This window comes from Macadamia integrifolia, chromosome 8, assembly GCF_013358625.1.
Source record: "Macadamia integrifolia cultivar HAES 741 chromosome 8, SCU_Mint_v3, whole genome shotgun sequence".
Classification (NCBI taxonomy): domain Eukaryota; kingdom Viridiplantae; phylum Streptophyta; class Magnoliopsida; order Proteales; family Proteaceae; genus Macadamia; species Macadamia integrifolia.
The window spans coordinates 34,144,325-34,160,519 of record NC_056564.1 but is presented as its reverse complement, the minus strand read 5'-3'; the positions used below and the strand labels follow the sequence as shown (position 1 = coordinate 34,160,519).

At 37.2% G+C, this 16,195-nt stretch overlaps 3 protein-coding genes across 3 annotated transcripts in view; all 3 read right to left on the bottom strand.

The window, feature by feature from the left end:
- Positions 1–3,903: 3,903 nt before the first annotated feature.
- On the bottom strand, positions 3,904–6,642 carry LOC122086910 (alpha-amylase-like). Its single transcript, XM_042655823.1, has 4 exons — positions 6,553–6,642; positions 6,384–6,461; positions 4,908–5,783; positions 3,904–4,390 (listed from the first exon to the last, which is right to left on the bottom strand). The coding sequence occupies exons 1-4, from the start codon at positions 6,640–6,642 to the stop codon at positions 4,265–4,267; spliced, it is 1,170 nt and encodes a 389-aa protein (XP_042511757.1). The 3' UTR covers positions 3,904–4,264.
- A 3,285-nt stretch (positions 6,643–9,927) lies between these two features.
- LOC122085886 (alpha-amylase-like) lies at positions 9,928–13,823 on the bottom strand. Its single transcript, XM_042654491.1, has 4 exons — positions 13,083–13,823; positions 12,859–12,991; positions 11,240–12,045; positions 9,928–10,415 (listed from the first exon to the last, which is right to left on the bottom strand). Exons 1-4 carry the CDS (start codon positions 13,170–13,172, stop codon positions 10,161–10,163), a joined length of 1,284 nt encoding a protein of 427 aa, XP_042510425.1. The 5' UTR covers positions 13,173–13,823; the 3' UTR covers positions 9,928–10,160.
- Positions 13,824–15,227: 1,404 nt separating this feature from the next.
- Positions 15,228–16,195, bottom strand: part of LOC122085888 (ceramide synthase LOH2-like) — a gene marked incomplete in the record, with an annotated part of 14,532 nt that continues 13,564 nt past the window's right edge. Inside the window, 2 exon segments of the mRNA XM_042654492.1 lie at positions 15,228–15,567; positions 15,925–16,103. Of these exon segments, the coding sequence (XP_042510426.1) occupies positions 15,548–15,567; positions 15,925–16,103 (199 nt within the window).

Sequence of the window (16,195 nt, the reverse complement as noted above, 5' to 3'; positions counted from 1 at the left end):
TGTAGGTGTTAGGGTGGGAAATCCACGAGCAAGTGGGATGAGAGGGATCATACACACCTATATGTCTTTTCCTCTTCACATGAAGGGATTTTGATTACTTCTAGCTGCATGTGTGGTCCTGCTTAGTATGGGACCAATAAGAGTGCAAGCAAAGGCAAGGGCAACAACGGAGTGGATTTTTTTTTTTAATTTTAGGAAGGGATGTAATTCGATCAAAGTCTAGGGGAGGACTTTGTAAATTGTGGGGGAATGTAGAAGATATCTTTCTAACCCCATCTAAGGGTATTGAATGGTCCATTCAATTTGGATTAGGTCAGTTTTCTATTTTTAACTATATCAATTTCGATCTATTTTTGTGTACATGATTTTTTGGTCTCAACATAAAAAATATTGGGAAGCCTTGATGTCTTAATGTTACGTACTTAGGTTTGGATGGGTTGCATGTGGATACTAAATTCTCTACATTTTATCATGTAGTTATTGTGTCGTTAAAGGGTAGTTATTATGTAATTAATTAACTCTAGTTATCTAGTTTAGTTGTAGGAGGACAGGTAATGAGGTGGTGAAAGCCTCTTTAGTTTGAGTTGGAAGACATGAAAATCGGATAGCCTTGATGCCTGGCTCTGATATGCACATAGAATTAGCCTATCTTGGTGGTTGGAAGAGATGACGGTGAGAGATAATTGGTACGAATAAGATAAAATAGGAATGTTAGCCTTATCGACAAAGCCATGGCGTCTCAGCTTTATGGAGGAGGCCTTCTTCTCAAATAGAGAAAATTTAGAAACTTTAATAGGAAATTGTCTTCTCCCTTTCATTCCTTCTTAAGACTACTTTATAAGTTTTAAATTAGTTACAACTTAAAAGGAGTTATCCATATATTCTACCCACGTACTACCCCATTACATATAATTCTACCAACTACTAGATAACTTTAGTAATTAATTACACAATAACTACCTGTTAACTACATGATAGAAGTGTAGAGAATCTAGTGCACACATGCAACCCATCCAAACCTAGGTACGTAACACTTAATCACCCAAAATGGAAAGAATATTGCAAAGAACCCAAATAACAAGCTAGCTGCAGACTATTTTCTCAAAGTACTTGAATATTTTAGTAACTCCTAAAATACAATTTTTTTTTTGGGTGAAAATAAAAGGATTTATTAATAAGCCACTAAACGTGGAAAAGATGTATTACAACAACAAACAAATAAAGCATTAGTAGCAGAAGGGGGGATATACTCCCAGAACGAAGAAGAGCGATTATGAGAGGCATAAGAAGCCAAGTAGTTAATGACTGAATTTCCTTGGTGATAAGTATGAACAATAGTCAATTGTTGAAAAGAGGGATAATAGGGATCGGCAGTCCAAAATTATAGCTTCAATGCTAGAGATTCAACTTCAAAATTGCAAACAAGATCAACTACTAGATTAGAATCACTTTCAAGGATATTTTTTGGAATTTGATGATTATGAGCAATATATAATGCCTCTAGAAATACACCACTTGAAACATGTAGAGCAAGAATAATTGAACCATGAAAAATACCTGCTAGATAAGTGGTGATTCGCATAAACTAGCTCACTAATGAGCAATCAACAAGTGGCAAGGAATTAGGTTCAGCTCGTGATTGGCCCAAATGCATAAGAGAACAATTGGGATTTGATTCCTCCTGTCTTAACAAATACGGGACTCTCCATGATGCCAGTTTAGAATGAAGACAAACCATGTCGCTAGCATTCTCTTACGTGGATTGGGGACTCTCCTCCCTCATCCTATAAATAGTTGAACAGTATCCAAGTACATAGGTGAACTCTTCACTAAACCTACTACTCTTTCAATCCCAAATCCTTACCATTGTTTGTCCGGAATTCTAACTTACACATCGGAGAGTCTCCCAAAGAAATCCACTTTAATCACCTCTCTCTACCTCATTTCTTGACTCTTTGTGCACAGGCGATCTCATTCAGATTTCCCTGAAACAAGCGATATAATTGTTAATTTCACTGGAATTTCCCATAAATATAGAGCTAATATTTCATTGTACAAGATTTCAATCAAACGGGTGTATAAGCATATCTTTAAACACCACCCCCCCCCAAAGAAAAAAAAAAGTGCATAAACATGTAAATGAAAATGCTCAAATGGTAAAAGTCATGGCTTTGAGGCAAGAAATTCAAAGAAAATAGAAGAGGAAAATTCGCATCAAACAGATAACATGAAGTTTTCAGATTATAGTGATTTCATCAGCAAAAATACTAAAAGTACAAAATTTATATATTAAAAAAAAAAAAAAAAAAAAAGAGTCATCTTCTTCAAAAACAAAGAAGATTTGGAACTTGATAGTGCTCGTGTTGCAATCTTTTGGAGAAGCATGCCACTTGTGCATTTTAGGATAACATGTGCTTGAGCCAAAAAATTAAGTTATTAGATTTTGTACAAAAAGTAGGTATCAACAAAAAATTCTCCAATTCCAACTGAAGAGGGAGAGTGAACCAAGGCCAAAAGTTTGAAGGTTTTTTGGTTATCAGTCTTCAGTGTTCATCATCATTCCATACTTCATTGATTGTCCACCCCTCTACCTTCACCATCTTTATCCCATGAAGAAGCCCTTTTGTTGTAGCCTCAATACCTTCTCTAGTTTGGATTTCTGCCAACACTTTTGCTAGCTTTAACCTTGTAGGCACTGTGGCATGGATACATTATTTCCAAAGGCTATGTTTGGTTGTAAGGGGAATAAAAGGGAAGGGAAGTGAAATTTTCGTACTTAAAAAATAAATATATGTAATCATTACTCATGTGTCTTTAACATTAACTTCAAATCATTCTATATTTGTTTATAAAATTTCACTTTACTTTGCATCCAAAACCCTTTGCTATAATATGTAAAATAAAAATTACATTTAAAATACATTATTACTGAATATGGTTAAAAAAATTAAATAGTTTATACAATCATATGGGGTAATGACTATAAACATTTCTTTTTAAAGTATGAAAATTTCACTTCCCTTCCCTTTAAATTCCCATTGCAACCAAACGAAGCCAAAGGAAAAATAAGAAATATAACTTTCAGATTTATCTCCATTGAAAGTTTTCTGAAGGAATAATATTCCATCTAAGCAGGCCTTAGTAATCCCTTGTTTTGGTTATGGTACAGATCAAGTATATTATAAGCTCTGGTTCACTAAGAGTAGGGGTGTCAATAGGTCGATTCGGTTTGGTTTCGATCCAGTTTGAGTTTGTGATGTGGGAACGTTGAAATGGAAACCAAACCAATAAGAAATATTCGGTTTCAATTTGACTTCAGTTTCTTGTATCAGTTCATTATTTGGGTTTGATTCACCGTATATACAGAATTATGCCAAAAAAAAAAAAAACTGTTTTTTATGAGTTTTGGGATGATTTCATTTTTTCCGGTTTGATTTCAACTTTGGTTTAAATTTTGAATCGATTGTTTGTTTTGGGTTCATTTGGTTTCTAGTGCGGTTCAATCTTGTTTTGGGGTCATAATATCTCAAACCAAAATCAGCCCAATAAGACTTTGATTTGATTTGGTCCAGGCTGTTTCTGATTCAATCGGATCAGTTTTACCGATTTGAGTTAGGTTTTGACACCCCTAATTAGGAGCAAAGCTTGATCTTTGTGATACCCTCACTGATATTAGTGTGGAATAGGGTTTCAAATAGAGGTAAATTCCAGCATTTCCAGATGTGGTAAGTTAAGTCACCTTTTTAACTTCAGATTTTCAAATTACAGATGGTGGAATTCTGTAGGACTCAACACTAAGCTACTGATTTTTTGTTGGTTTAGTTAGTTGTTACGTATTAGTATGGTGTTATGGATCACATCAGATCAGCCAAGTAATTCAAAATTGCATCACATCAGACTCGATTTTGAATGACTAATTCAAGCTCTTTAATTTCATTAAGAATACATGTATAATTTGTATTCGCACTCAGCATTGCTGGTTTTAAGAAACCATCTTTCAATATTATGACCATAACATAATGTAAAGTTGATCTTATTCTTAAACCTTTGGTTGGTACTTGGTAGTTGGTACACCTTTTCTTAGTATCTTTTGCCTGTGCTTATCATTGTTATCTCAATGACAACCTGCAACTCATCACTGTTTTTATTCCCACACACAGTAATTCTCCCCAGAGGTAGAAATCTGGAACGTGGAGGGAATAACGTCCCCGACATCAGATCTTGAACCAATCTTGGCAATGACCTTCTCGTCAATCGCAGCTACCTACAGATCAGATTCAGAAGTAATAATACGATCCGTGCTACTTGGTTTGATCCCATTCCTTGACCTTATTGCAGATACTTTTTTAATCTCTTCTATCAGTCCGAAGTCGAAGAAGTGATCATAGAACTACACAAAGAAGAAACTAGACTAGTTAACAAAAATGGCATATCAACAGTAAATTCATGAAAGTCTTTCCTGCCCTAATCAGCATTTCCCACATAATTGGATTCCAGAACTCAAATGGTAAAGGGGAGGTATGACCCGTTACACCTGAATAACAATTTTTTTTTTTTTTTTTTGGGGTTGGGGGGGGGGGGGCTGTCCTAAACATGCATTGTACCATGGCCATCCCAAACAAACTGATAAGGGAAGGGAGGCTGAAACACCAATCAAGATTTCCCTTAAATTTTGAATTCAAAGTAGGTTTGGAATCATTAGGACAGAAGGGAGGACTAGAAAAGTTAGCTCCACTACCTCATCCAAATGTTCGTCTAGAACAGGTTATTGCATGCGAGGTATGAGACTTGTTTAAACAAAAATAAGATAAAAAGTTAATAGAGTGTAACACAGCCGTGTAGTGAAAGCTAAGGAGCAAGATCAGTTGTCTAGTAAAAGAAAAGCCAAAACAAGTTATAAAACTTACCATGGAAGGTATCCCAGGGTGAGTGAGAATGTAAACATATCCCTGCATGACTTTGTCAGATGGAAAAGGCCAAAGCTGCTGGGTGGACCCTGTGTCATGATTGTCGATGAAAGTTACAGCATTACCTGGCAAGAGCCCAATCAATCCTGGTGGCCCTCCCTTTGAATCCTTCATCCGCCACATCTCTCCCTGCACCGCAGAATTAAGGATCCCTTTGGTTGTGAAATCAAAGGCTGTCACAGCCCCTCCTGCAGCTTGTACCCATTCCACTAATGCACCACGGTGTGAATCCTGATCATACTCTGGTTTTCCATCCTGACCGTAAGCAAGATAATTCCAAATCTCTCCAACTGCAAAACTTGGCTTTGTTTGTTCCATATAGACCTTAGTAATAGCTGGAGAGTATCCCCTTGCAAATTCAAATCTCCATCCATCAAAACCAATTTCAGTCTTCAGCCAATTCATCCAATCTGATAACTCTCTTTGGACTCTTGGGTTGAGGTGGTCAATGTCTGGAGCATATTCAAAGGCAGCCCCTGAGTCAGGATTCCCTGTCCCATCAGAATATTGTGTGTCGTCACTACATATGAAATGTGGGCCCCAGTCGAGACGATCATCTGGGGTTCCTCCCTCAAAGATGCACCATATCCCTCTCCCATCTTTCTTCTCTGCAGTTCTATGGTTTATGACTATGTCTGCAATGCACTGGATTCCCTTGTCATGGAAAGCCTTTATCAGTGTCTTCAGTTCATCCTGATTTCCATATTTTGATGCATTCAGATCATACAATCTTCCTGGCAGATACCCTGGAGAAAAACACACCAGATTTTGGGAGCAGAACAGGTAAGGCACTTGGGAAGGACTAGAAGAACTGTTCTATCGATTCAATACATGCCTAAAATCCAAATAACTCAAAAAACTTAAAAATATCACTCTTTACTAATGTTTCATTCTGTAAAAAGTCCAAACCTTACTTTTGTGTCACTATCTAGGACCTGCACAAGCTTTAATCCTGAGTTGTATCTCCTTTTGGGGTGGAGGGTGGGATCTCAAGAGTGTTAGAAAGACATAGCCAGTGATGTGAGTCAAGATTCCGAGAGAGTAGGGAGAGTCTAAGTAAATGGATGGTGCCTACTAACTCAGGTTATATTATAATAGAATGAGATAGGAAAGTGCAGAGTCTGCAACCCTCATTTCAGACATTCCAAATTTATTTTTCTCTCTTTGATGAAAGCAGCCCACAATTGTTGTCTAAGAAAATTGCACAAACAAGTACTGTGGAAAAATCATAACAATTGTGATCTTCTTAAAACTTGGCTATATTCATTGGCTAACCACAATGAAGTTCAATTATCATTTCATACATGTTTAATTAATTAACCATCTCATACCGATAGAGGACATTATAGACGATGTTAATCTTATTACTACTGAGACATGACAGACATCTCAAACGATGACCCATGTTGATAAAACCAGACAGACAGGGATACTATAAATTTTCTGATTGAGGAAAGGGAACCCTTCCTTCTTCCACGATTCCCAATTAAACCCCTGCAAACAAAAAGACCGATGCTTTAAATAAACAAATCTAAATACAAGGATCAGAGGCGTGATCATGTAATCCGGAAAGATAAATATATACCTGAAATAATATTTGGGCATCTGTGAAGGTGGGTTGGAGAGAAACCAAGAGATAGAGACCCAAGAACACTGCAATAAGATTAGGACCCATCTTTTCTCCCTACTTGCAGTGGGAGTATGGAGAGACCTATTGAGAGAAGAAAAATGGTCATCCATTCGGTTTTATAGAATGGATGAATGGAAAAAAAAAAAAAAAAACCATTAGTCGTTTTGCTGTCGACAAAATGGGAAAGGCTAGTAAATCGATGATTGAATACAGAAATGGTAACACAATCAAATGGGCTAAGTCAATGTCCATTTCCCTACTCTTTCCCATTGCCAGTCACCACCCCATCCATCACCGAAACGAAGGGTATCAATTTGTAAAGTTCTTGTCATTTCGTTTTTTCGCTTAGATTTCATCTCATGAGGATTTTTAGATATTTTTTCCTTTTTAGTAGAGGATTTTTAGATATTCTATTTTTAATAGAAAGTGATAATTTGATGTCCCTTACTTTCTGTTTTGCTTTTTCTTTTTCTTTTGCTAAAATGGATATCTAAAGTCTTTGACTTGACTAATCCCTGGGATCCATGAATACCCCATAGTCACATGATTAGGTCATTCAAGGATTTAATGGAAAGCCATTATATCTAAGTTGACTAGCTTCAAGCAAGGAAGCGGAGTTGAACATATGTCACTCATCGATTTAGACGAACCCCATATCAACTTCACTACCTCTTTTTTTATGCTCTTAATTCAATAGGACATTCTCTACCTGAAAAAACAAAACAATTATTCTTCATAGAGACTATTACAACTATCACATTATTTCTACTAGGAGTGTCAACCGATCGGGTTGGGTCGGTCTCGGTCGGGCTTAATTAAGCTTGATCACTTAGAAGTCTTACACTGTGAACATCCGTTTAAGTAAACGAGCCTAGTTTTGAGGGACATGGGTTCTGTTAATAATCAGGCCAGTCGGTCTTAGGCTTTAATCGGGTTACCATAAACGGGCCTTAACCAAGCTATAGACCTATTTGACTTTAAACGAACTTTAAACGGGTCCTCTTTAAAATTATTCCATTAAATGTGCTTGAAGAGGAATACAAAAAAAAAAAAAAAAAGAGTTAAAGATGAGAAATAGCAAAGAAAAAGATCCAATAGTTAAAATGAATTACGCCAAAGATGCGCAAAGTAACTAAATTACTAAAGTACTCAATTTTTAACCCACGAAACTCAAATCAATTAAACTATGCCTACATAACCCAAGTTTGGTAAGTTCAAATCAATTAAATTATGCATAAAAAAGTTATGTTCATATATCAATTACTACCATCTCAATTGTACATATCACATACCCTTAGGACTAAATACAAATAGTATTAAAAAAAAAAAAAAAAAATACAAGTAGTACTAAAGGGGTTGGGCTAGGTCATGTTTAAAGGAGTCGGTTCAAATTAGGCTTGTAAATATGTTGGGTAGGTCGGGCACCCGTTGGGCGCCCATGGGGCTAGGTGGCTCTACACCGTGTACTGCCTTTTTATAAATGTGTCGGGCTCAAGCCTGACATGTTTATTAATCGGGTAGGTCTAAGTTGGGCCATAAAAGTGTCGGACTTGGTCGAGCTTACTGGTGCAGGCTTGGAATTGACACCCCTAATTTCTACATATGGCAAGAAGTCTGAAACCTTTTATCATCCTTTTGTCTTTACAGAGTTTCAGGTCAAAAGAAAGCTTTAACCGATTCTTCTAATAAATTTTACATTGAATTGAATTATTTATTATTATATTTTAATCTTTAATTATCTATTATAACCATGAATGACTTAACTTACTATGCATATATTAGTCAATTTATGATCTTAATTTTAAAACTATAATCAGACAATAATATTAAATGGTTTGACGATTTTAATGCAAACTTCCCGATTTGATTTCTAGTAAATAATTTTGATTTGATTTTTGACACAGATAAGCAATCATGATGATCCCGTGAAGCACGTCTTTTGTGAGTCACTGCTCCTGACAAGCATGGGAGTATGGGATGCACCACGAATAAACCATGCAAATGTGCTTCCATTGCCATTGCTACTCCTTTGTTTTTTTGATAGTTAACTGCATTGTATTGGGGAAAAAATAAAATTGATAAGAAAAGGGCACCCGTTGAAATTGAGAATTCAATTGGATTGAATTGATCTACTTTATCTTCAACAATTGTGGGATATATATATATATATATATATATATATATTTATTTATATACACCTTTGTGATGGAGTTGCCTTATCTAATACTACTCCTATCAATATAGAAATACATATTTGGTATCATTGTTTTACCTAATATTATTCCTACCAATATTGAATTTACAACAAATAAGGTATACAAGATAAGAATGAATAGGTGGAGAGATCTTAAGACTCCCCATCAAGTTGGTGTGTGGAGATTACGAATGCCCAACTTTTGCTAACCTTAACCTTGTAGGCACCATGTCATGGATACATTATTTCCAAAGGAAAATAAGAAATATAACTTCCAGATTTAGCTCCATATTGAACATTTTCTGAAGGACCAATGTTCCATCTGAGCAGGCCTTCATATGCCTGTTTTAAGGGAGTAATCCCTTGTTTTGGTTATGGTACGGATCAAGTATATTATAAACTCTGGTTCACTAGGAGTAGGGGTGTCAATAGGTCGGTTTGGTTTGGTTTCAATCCAATTTGAGTTTATATTGGTGTGGGAATGTTGAAACTGAAACCAAACCAATAAGAAATATTCGGTTTCAGTTTGACTTTAGTTTCTTGTATCGGTTCATAATCGGGTTAGTTTCGATTTTGGTCCGGTTTGGGTTAGATTCACCGTATAAATTTATACAGAATTATGCCAAAAAAAAAAAAAAGAAACAGTTTTTTCATGAATTTTGGGATGATTTTGGTTTTTACCGGTTTGATTTCGACTCTGGTTTAAATATTGAATCGACTGTTTGTTTTGGGTTCATTTAGTTTCCGGTGCAGTTCAATCTCGTTTTGGGTTCATAATATCCCAAACCGAAATCAGCCCAATACGATTTTGGTTTGATTTGGTCCAGGCCGTTTCCAATTCAGTCGGATCAGTTCTACCTTGGGTTAGGTTTTACACCCTAATTGGGAGAAAAGCTTAATCTTCGTGATACCCTCAATGATATTAGTGTGGAATAGGGATTGAAATAGAGGTAGATTCCAGAATTTCCAGATGTTGTAAGTTAAGTCACCTTTTAACTTAAGATTTTCATATTACAAATGGTGGTATTCTGTATGACTAAAAGTTACTGTTTTTTGTTGGTCTTGTTAGTTATTATCATGGTATTAGGGATCACATCACACCAGCCAAGTCAATTCGAAATTACAGAAGTCAAGACTCAAGACTCAATTTTGAATGACTAATTCAAGCTCTTTAATTTCATTAAGAATACATGTATTTGTATTCGCACTCAGTATTGCTGGTTTTAAGAAACCATCTTTCAATATTATGACCATAACATAATGTAAAGTTGATCTTATTCTTAAACCTTTGGTTAGTACTTGGTACACCTTTTCTTAGTATCTTTTGCCTATGCTTATCATTGTTATCTCAATGACAACCTGCAACTCATCACTGTTTTTTCTCCCACACACAGTAATTCTCCCCAGAGGTAGAAATCTGGAACGTTGAGGGAATAACGTCCCCGACATCATATCTTGAACCAATCTTGGCAATAACTTTCCCGTCAATCGCAGCTACATACAGATCAGATTCAGAAGTAATAATACGCACGGTGCTACTTGGTTTGATCCCATTCCTTGACCTTATTGCAGATACTTTTTTAATCTGTTCCATCAGTCCGAAGTCGAAGAAGTGATCATAGAACTACAAAAAGAAGAAATTAGACTAGTCAATAAAAATAGCATATCAACAGTAAATTCATGGAAGTCTTTCCTGCCCACATCAGCATTTCCCACATAAATGGATTTCAGATCTGAATGGTAAACGAACATATGACCCGTCCCATGTGAATTACATTTCTTTTTTCTTTTTATTTTGGTGGGGGGTGGGGGAGAGGAGGGAGGGGGTCCCTAGACATGCGTACCATGTGTAGAAACACAATCCTAAAACAATGCACAAGATAATGGAAAAAACAAGAACAAACAACGCACAGATTTACGAGGTTCGGCAAGATTGCCTACGTTCCCAGTGAGATGAGATCTTGCTTTACTATCAATGGAGAATAGGGTTACAACTCTCATCCCTCACACCTCTCAGTATTGCTTGCATTACAAAGAAAGAAACCCTCGCTATAAATATATAACGAACGTCGTGCCTATGGAGGCACTGCACCAGTACTCCCTGGATTAAACTGTGACGGAATACAAGACATCGTACACCAACACCATGGCCATCCCAAACAAACTGATAAGGGAAGGGAGGCTGAAACACCAATCAAGATTTCCCTTAAAATTTGAATTCAAAGTAGGTTTGGAATCATTAGGACAGAAGGGAGGACTAGAAAAGTTAGCTCCACTACCTCATCCAAATGTTCGTCTAGAACAGGTTATTGCATGCTAGGTATGAGACTTGTTTAAACAAAAATAAGATAAAAAGTTAATAGAGTGTAACACAGCCGTGTAGTGAAAGCTAAGGAGCAAGATCAGTTGTCTAGTAAAAGAAAAGCCAAAACAAGTAATAAAACTTACTATGGAAGGTATCCCAGGGTGAGTGAGAATGTAAACATATCCCTGCATGACTTTGTCAGATGGAAAAGGCCAAAGCTGCTGGGTGGACCCTGTGTCATGATTGTCGATGAAAGTTACAGCATTACCTGGCAAGAGCCCAATCAATCCTGGTGGCCCTCCCTTTGAATCCTTCATCCGCCACAACTCTCCTTGCACCGCAGAATTAAGGATCCCTTTGGTTGTGAAATCAAAGGCTGTCACAGCCCCTCCTGCAGCTTGTACCCATTCCACTAATGCACCACGGTGGGAATCCTGATCATACTCTGGTTTTCCATCCTGACCGTAAGCAAGAGAATTCCAAATCTCTCCAACGGCAAAACTTGGCTTTGTTTGTTCCATATAGACCTTTGTAATAGCTGGAGAGTATCCCTTTGCAAAATCAAATCTCCATCCATCAAAACCAATTTCAGTCTTCAGCCAATTCATCCAATCTGATAACTCTCTTTGGACTCTTGGGTTGAGGTGGTCAATGTCTGGAGCATATTCAAAGGCAGCCCCTGAGTCAGGATTCCCTGTCCCATCAGAATATTGTGTGTCGTCACTACATATGAAATGTGGGCCCCAGTCGAGACGATCATCTGGGGTTCCTCCCTCAAAGATGCACCATATCCCTCTCCCATCTTTCTTCTCTGCAGTTCTATGGTTTATGACTATGTCTGCAATGCACTGGATTCCCTTGTCATGGAAAGCCTTTATCAGTGTCTTCAGTTCATCCTGATTTCCATATTTTGATGCATTCAGATCATACAATCTTCCTGGCAGATACCCTGGAGAAAAACACACCAGATTTTGGGAGCAGAACAGGTAAGGCACTTGGGAAGGACTAGAAGAACTGTTCTATCGATTCAATACATGCCTAAAATCCAAATAACTCAAAAAAACTTAAAAATATCACTCTTTACTAATGTTTCATTCTGTACAAAGTCTAAACCGTACTTTTGTGTCACTATCTGGCACCTGCACAAGCTTTAATTCTGAGTTGTATCTCCTTTTGGGGTGGGGGGGTGGGATCTCAAGGGTGTTAGAAAGACATAGTCAGTGATGTGAGTCAAGATTCCGAGAGTGTGGGGAGAGGCTAAGTAAATGGATGTTGCCTACTAATTCTGGTTATATTACAATAGAATGAGATAGGAAAGTGTGCAACCCTCATTCAGACGGTCAAACTTAATTTTTTCTTTTTGATGAAAGCAGCCCACACTTTTTGTCTAAGAAAATTACACAAACAAGTACTGTGCAAAATCATAACAATTGTGATCTTTAGAACTTGGCTATATTCACCTGCTAACCACAATGAAGTTCAATTAACCAGTGTTGTCCCCATCATTTTCATACATGTAGAATTAATTAACCATCTCAGACCCATCGAGCACATTATAGACGATGTTAAACTTATTACTACTGAGACATGACAGACATCTCAAAAGAATACCCATGCTGATAAAACCAGATAGACAGGGACACTATAAATCTTCTGAAGCAAATTCACTAGACTGAGGGAAGGGAACCATGACAATCAACTAAGGTGTTAACAGAGATGAAATAATAATCTTGACAAGAAGAAGATTCTACACATCGAATACCTTGGTCTGCAGCTGATTGAGAAGATGGAGGAAGCCAAACATGTGTGACTCCAGCATTTGCCAAATCAGGAATGGAGTTCTTCAGTGAGCTGTACCATCCTCCTGCCGTCTTCCACGATTCCCAATTAAACCCCTGCAAATAAAAAGACCAATATTTTAAATAAACAAAGCTAAATACAAGGATCAGAGGCGTGATCATGAAATCCGGAAAGATAAATATATACCTGAAATAATATTTGGGCATCTGTGACGGTGGGTTGGAGAGAGACCAAGAGGTAGACACCCAAGAACACTGCAATAAGATTAAGACCCATCTTTTCTCCCTTCTTGCAGAGGGAGTGTGGAGAGACCTACTGAGAGAAGGCCATCCATTCGGTTTTATAGAATGGATGAATGGAAAAAAAACGCAGAGTCTTTTTGCCTTTAAGAAAATGAGAAAAAATAATAAAACCCAATTAAATGGACTAACTCAATCATGGAGGATGATGACTCATATCGAGGACTTAGAAAATGCAAATTTGATCAGAAACCAGTGGTCACGCAGAGGTTTCGCCTTCGAGCGCTTATTCTTCAGAGAGACAAAACACAACAACTACTAGAGTATCTCTACCTCACACGGCAGGAAATCTGAAACCTTTATGTAAGGCTCCGCTCTCACATAAAAGTAGAAATTGGGGTTTTTGGGACCCACCAATAAACCATGCGAATGTGTTTCCATGGCCACTGCTAGTCCTTGTAAAATTCTCAAAAGAAAGTGTTTCGAACGAAGACTTGCGTCTACGCTTCAGTCATTGCCTCATTGGACCGCTGGACCCTCTCCCGGATTATGGATTTGGATCCTCTTCATACTTTTCATAGAGCCCATAAATCATAGAGTGATCTCACGGTTGAGAAGATCCAGACACACGTCTCGAGGTCACACCAACTGTGAGATCACTCTTTGGTCCATGGGCTCTATAAAGAAGAATTTTATTTTATGAATTATATATCCATTTAGTATTAGAGAGGAAAATCTATGAATTAATGAGGTGTGACAATACAGTATCTTATTACGGAAAGTGATTCAAATCCCTCCACGTGGGTTTTTCTTTGACCGTTGCCATGCTACGTCCTCCACCATCATCACCAGTACTCCCTCTTCGGTCTCCATCCATACAAAACAGTTAATAGGACATGCTAACGACCTTTTAAAGACTTATCTTATTGGTATTCCCCAGCAACCTTATTATAGAAACCAATTTTAGGCATAAGCCATTTAGAATCTATTTAAAGTTAAATCATCCAGTAGCCTGTCTAAGACCCATCCGTCTGGTCTAAATATAGGTGGCTGGCCGATAGACCAATTATGAACAAGACCATGGCCACCCAACATACGCCTCGTTCGTTAAATGAGCGGTCACACGTTGGAAGAAGTGAAATTGGTCAAACTGCGATTAGTTGACACCCCTAACCAAAACCACCACCGTTGTCACCTCTACGGTCATTATTTGAGAATTTCTTTTTTTTGGTAAAAATTATTTGAGAATTGACAACATTATTATCAAGCAATGAGTTACACTTGGGTCAATATTTTCCAATAGAATTGTATATGGCACAACAGAGAGGCGTTCCATTTTGAGGCTGAGCAATGGCTAGGGTTGTCAATGGTTGAATTTGACCCAGTTTCAGTCCAAGTTGAATCAGTTTTAATGTGGGAATATTGAAACCAAATCCAAATCAATAAAGAAATTTCCGTTTGGGCTTGGTTTCGATTTGACTTCGGTTTCTTGTGTGGGTTAGTAATCAGGTTGGTTTCCGTCTTTTCTCCGATTTGAGTTTTATTTTCCATGCAAACTTATACAAAACCATGCAAATCATTTTTATTTTTTATTTTTTATTTTTTATTTATTATTATTATTTTTATTTTTTATGAATTTTGGACTGCTTTCGGTTTCTTACGGGGTTTGATTTCAGTTTCAGTCTGGGTTTTGAGTTGATTTCTCATTCATTTCGGGTCCATTCAATTTCTGGTGCGGTTTGCTTTGTTTTGGGGTTACAATATCTCAAACTGAAACCGGCCCAATAAGGATACAGTTTGGTTCATTTGATTTAACCTGTTCAGTTTAGGTTGACACCCCTTGCAATGGCTACACTGGCTTCATGACCATTCACCTCATCAACCCCGACATGGAGTGAACACTATGAAATAATCATGGACTATCTTCAACGCAAAGTTAGGGGCAGAACGATCATTTTGTGCTGGGCATCTCCTACGCCAGACCGACAGGTTCTTTTTCTCATTATTTAATTATTCACTTGCCCCTCATTATTCTAAATGTTGGGCTTCGTTAGAATGAGAGTATGAGAGAGTTTAGGAATGGACCAGGGACTTCAAAGAAAAAAATCAATTAAACTACCACCTACCACCTACCGACCTTGTATTTTTTCATAGTTTCAACACCAAAAATCTTGGGAAAATATTATACAAGTGCTAATTTACATTGAAGGTTGACCAAGCATAAATATCCTTTGATGGTGTCACCTCTTTTTTCTGTTAAAGCTAAGGACACTTAACAGAATAAGAGATGATAATCAAACCTTCAAAGGTCCAATTTTTCAAAAGCTGATTCAATAAATACCTACACCACGACCAACTCGACGAGAATATCTCCACATAAAGATGATGCATCAAAATTACTCTCATCTGCACTTAGTCACCATCCTCTGAATCTGTAATTGGAACCATAAGATGTCATTTTAATTAATCAAAGGCTCTGTAAATCCAAATAAAATGCACTCTCTGCCGAAAAGTTTGATTAGCATGGCCTTGATTCAAAATTCAAGTGTAAAAAATCTAGAAACAGGAATCTCAGTTTTTTTTAACATCAATATGAATTCCTATAATCACAGAAGTTTTAAGGCTCTCAAAATGGATAAACAAATGGGGGAATGATTGCCCATTTTTGGTGAATGCTGCAGCTCTATAACAGATTCTAAAAAAAACTTAGAACATCTCAAAACAACAAACAAGTGATAGTTTCCTGACCTTAAAAACGGTTTATCTAATGAGGCCTGCAATGCTCTTACCTGATCGGATATCTTCTCCAACTTTCCCTCTATTTTTCAGCTGTCTCAAGACCATTGAGCATATGAGAATCCACCAGTATATGTGGAACACAAGTAGCATCAATAGCATCGTATTGAAAACATAGTACATTGATGTGGGATAAGTCTCCGATAGCATCAGGTATTCACACAAGTCATAGCTGGAAAAATGCCAACCATAAGAAATGAACTAGTAAAGAATAATACAGCTTATGTTATGAGATCAGGATCCAAAGAAAAATTGGAAGGGGGG